Below are 4,313 nucleotides of genomic sequence, written 5' to 3'. Positions count from 1 at the left end.
ATAGTATAGAAACGTTTATTTCGAAACGATTAACGCGCTAATAAATACATTTTTTTTATTTCAAAAATCGAACTGTTATTTTATCCCCGTGTAAAACGACGCAAAAATCGTCTCGATATGTACAAAAAGAAAAAACACATAGGTTTTCTTCAGTATAAATGAACATAAAGCGTGATTGTAATTTTGATTTTGTATGTTTGTGGGAGGTGATGACTTAGAAGCATTTACGGTGGACAATGCCTGGGCCGGATTCGTCGTATTCTTGTTTGGAGATCCACATCTGTTGGAAGGTGGACAGTGAAGCCAAGATGGAACCACCGATCCATACGGAGTATTTACGTTCTGGTGGGGCAATGATCTTGATCTTGATTGTGCTTGGAGCCAAGGCGGTGATTTCCTTTTGCATTCTGTCGGCGATACCTGGGTACATGGTGGTACCTCCGGAAAGTACAGTGTTGGCGTACAAGTCCTTCCTGATGTCAACATCGCACTTCATGATGGAGTTGTATACGGTTTCGTGGATACCGCAAGATTCCATTCCCAAGAATGAAGGTTGGAACAAGGCTTCTGGGCAACGGAAACGTTCGTTTCCGATGGTGATGACCTGTCCGTCAGGTAATTCATAGGATTTCTCCAATGAGGTGGAAGCGGCGGCGGTAGCCATTTCCTGTTCGAAGTCCAAAGCGACATAGCACAATTTTTCCTTAATGTCACGGACGATTTCTCGCTCAGCTGTAATCATAAATATTCGTTAGATATAAATAGAGATTTTAACCCCGTGGATACGGGTGGTTATAAAATACATACCGGTGGTGGTGAAGCTGTAACCTCTCTCGGTTAAGATCTTCATCAAGTAGTCGGTCAAGTCACGACCAGCCAAGTCCAAACGGAGGATGGCATGGGGCAATGCATAACCTTCATAGATGGGTACTGTGTGTGAGACACCGTCACCAGAGTCCAAAACGATACCAGTAGTACGACCGGAAGCGTACAAGGAAAGTACGGCTTGGATGGCAACATACATGGCGGGTGTGTTGAAGGTTTCAAACATGATTTGGGTCATCTTTTCACGATTGGCCTTTGGGTTCAATGGGGCTTCGGTCAACAGGATTGGGTGCTCTTCTGGGGCAACACGCAATTCGTTGTAGAAAGTGTGATGCCAGATTTTTTCCATATCATCCCAGTTGGTGATGATTCCGTGTTCAATGGGGTATTTCAAAGTGAGGATACCACGTTTGCTTTGGGCTTCATCGCCTACGTAGCTGTCCTTTTGTCCCATACCGACCATGACTCCCTAATAAATAATATAAATCCATACGTCAAAATACGAAACATACGGTCGGACAAAATAATAACAATAACGGCGAGCGTTCGTCTCCAATGATATAACATGTTAATAATTCGCAACGGAATTTTCATAAAAAAAACTTCTCCTTACAAGGGTCGGAACTCGATAATAATATCGTTCAAAAATAATATTTATAAATTATATCATTGATAAAGCTTGAGCATAAAAAAATGTAGATTTCAGAAATATTATTTTAATAGGATTAACGTTACCAATCTACAATATAGATTATATAGTAGTATCTATATTATGCTCCCTTGTGTCACCATGTGTGTGACAACATAATTTAAATATGACAAATGCTATTGTCAGGATAGTAATTTTATATTAAATTGTCTGGTTTGATCGATATTGTGTTCCGTATAAAAATTATTATATTTAACGTGGGCAAATTAACCATAAAGTTATATTTATAATTTCTGAATTAAAACAATTTTGATTAATTGGGATTTGGTGTTGTAAATAAATTGATTTTACGACGAAAAGCATAATGTGAAATAATAATATTCCGGATACTCGGAGAAAGCCTGCACATTAGCATTCTAAGTTTAAAATATGTGATCAATATTGCAGTGTGCATTAGACCAGCTGATGTGGAACGTTTATTTTTGTAACGTTCCAGACCCCCTCCAAGTATTTCCAGACGTGATGCATAAGTGCTATCTATTTTTATTAGACGGCGATGATGAAGAAGTGGTGGGTGGAAGGGTTTGTTTGAAATCTGATGTATATAAAACGATAGTATAATAAAAATCCTTTGGCTCCCGCACAGTATCCGCAGCTGGCGACATACGGTGTGTTTATTTTTACCCGACGGACGGGTTGGCGAAGGGCCTACGGACGAGTTCGAAAGGCGGAGCATTGCTGTCCTATTTTCAGGACGCTACCTTTTATGGTCACGAATTCTGGGAGGGCCTTATAGCAGTAGTTAATAGTTGTGTTTTGTTTGTTTTTCTATTACGAAATTCGTTGAATAAGATGGAAAGTGCAATATTGTATAGTTTTTCAGACGAATTTTTGAGAACCTCATGAAATTATATCGTCGCAACGATGCGTTAAATGGATGTTTATACTAACTTGATGACGGGGTCTGCCGACGATGGAGGGGAAGACGGCACGGGGTGCGTCATCTCCAGCGAAACCGGCCTTGCACATACCGGAGCCATTGTCGACTACCAAAGCTGCTACATCATCGTCACACATTTTGCTGGTTTGGGTTTTTGAACCTGGAAAAAAAAATACAAAAAAACGATAAACTTACAATCATTATCGGGACGACTAAATTGGTAATACTTTATAGATACAAGGAAGCGCTCCGAATATAATAAGTTTTCGTATATATTATTGTAATTTGATGTATTTTTTAATATAATAATGAAAGAAAGAGAAAACGAACGCCCCGTTAAAAATAGTCGCGTTGATTTAAAAAAATGTTCGTACCTATCGCCGGACGCGACGAAAAAATCGCGTCGACATGCTCCGAAATAAAAATATAAAAAATGATTTAAAGTTAAACCCGAGAGTATAATATCAAAAAACGAGAAAAGCTCGTTTCTTATGTTTTAGTTTTTTTTTTAAAAAAAAGAACATTAGGTATTCAAAGTCCCAAGTACAATTATAATATAATGTTATGAAAAACTGCAGTAAACGGACTTTGCGTGTGATCATAATATTATAATATAATATCGCGTATTTATTTTTTCGCTCTTCGTCGTTCGTCGATTATATCACATGACGAGAAATCGTAGTGTCGTCATCGTAATAATTATTACCTATGATTGTCGGCTGCTATTTAATGTAAAAACTGTATGTGCTACTCACCGGTTTACGACGAAGGAAATCTGTACGACTGCGGCGGGTCTGCGGCTTGTGTGTGGCTGCTGATCCGCTGTGGATGTGCTAATGAACCTTCTGCTGGTCGGTACCGGCGGTTTTATAAACGGGACCGATCCAAAAATACCAACAGCCGCCGCCCATACATGGCTATGCGACGGGGGGCACAAAACACTATTTTCGGGGCGCCGCCGGTGTGGCCGCCGCCGCCGCAGCCACGGCTCGGCGGCCCTGCGCGCGGCCGGCCCTCCATATATGGTTCGGGCCGGCGACCCTCCGTCGTCGTTGTCGCGCTGCCGCCGCTGAATCCGTCGAGGCGCACTCGCCGCCGGTCCCTGACCGCGGCAGTGGCAGCGGGTGGGGGGGAGGGCGGCGGCGGGGCGGCTCGAAATTGTCCAAAATCCGAAATTCTCGTCGACCACCGGCCGGATTTTTTCGTTTGGGTCTATTTTTAAGCACCACCCGACTTTCAATACACTGAGTACATACCTATATTTCAATACTAATTTATCGTAGGTATAACAATATACAAGACGTATATTATAATTTATAACACATATATATTACGTACGTTATAATTATTATAGGTACTGTTATTGTTATTAACATCCATCGTATTACCAAATACCAAATCATGTATAGGTAACCATCGTTAAAATTATTTTTAGCCCATCGCCATCTAATATTATATGGGTGCCCGGTACATAATATTAAATTATGTGTTGTGTATATGTGTATGCAGTGTGCATCTCGAGCTCATAGAGTTGGGTCCCGGGATGTGTATGTGCTATACGATGTAAACCAAAATCGTTTTAAATCTGAACTAACCCTGTTGTAAGCGTAAAAATTGCATCATTTTCTGAGATTCCGAGAATTTTTGTGATCGGAATCACTTTCATTCGAAGGAAATTGTATAAAAATGATTTACTGAAACCGAATACAAACGAAACATATCTAAAACATTACGCAATGTTTGGTGACACGCATTTAATTAATTGTTTTTATATTATTACCACTATAGCCAATAGGTATCCATAAAAACGTATTTTAACATACAAAATATTCACAATTTAAATCTAAAGAAATATATCTACGTTATGCGCCCAAAAAATAACATGAAGTGCAAAATTGT

The 4,313-nt window shown here is 39.9% G+C and overlaps 1 protein-coding gene across 1 annotated transcript; it reads right to left on the bottom strand.

Annotated features, from left to right (window-relative positions):
* Positions 1 to 3,262, bottom strand: LOC100169280 (actin). The gene is made up of 4 exons (NM_001142636.1): positions 3,170 to 3,262; positions 2,426 to 2,574; positions 808 to 1,294; positions 1 to 732 (listed from the first exon to the last, which is right to left on the bottom strand). The coding sequence occupies exons 2-4, from the start codon at positions 2,549 to 2,551 to the stop codon at positions 215 to 217; spliced, it is 1,131 nt and encodes a 376-aa protein (NP_001136108.1). The 5' UTR covers positions 2,552 to 2,574; positions 3,170 to 3,262; the 3' UTR covers positions 1 to 214.
* Between the last annotated feature and the right edge of the window lie 1,051 nt (positions 3,263 to 4,313).

Source organism: Acyrthosiphon pisum, chromosome A2, assembly GCF_005508785.2.
Source record: "Acyrthosiphon pisum isolate AL4f chromosome A2, pea_aphid_22Mar2018_4r6ur, whole genome shotgun sequence".
NCBI lineage: Eukaryota > Metazoa > Arthropoda > Insecta > Hemiptera > Aphididae > Acyrthosiphon > Acyrthosiphon pisum.
This window is presented reverse-complemented; position numbering and strand designations above follow the sequence as displayed.

Bases quoted from the DNA above. Each gene is read 5' to 3' on its own strand.
- LOC100169280 (NM_001142636.1), bottom strand. From the start codon at position 2,551: ATGTGTGACGATGATGTAGCAGCTTTGGTAGTCGACAATGGCTCCGGT. The intron at 1,295-2,425 runs GTTAGTATAAAC...ATTATTTATTAG, and splicing joins TCGGCAGACCCCGTCATCAA to GGAGTCATGGTCGGTATGGG. The intron at 733-807 runs GTATGTATTTTA...TTATGATTACAG, and splicing joins TTACAGCTTCACCACCACCG to CTGAGCGAGAAATCGTCCGT.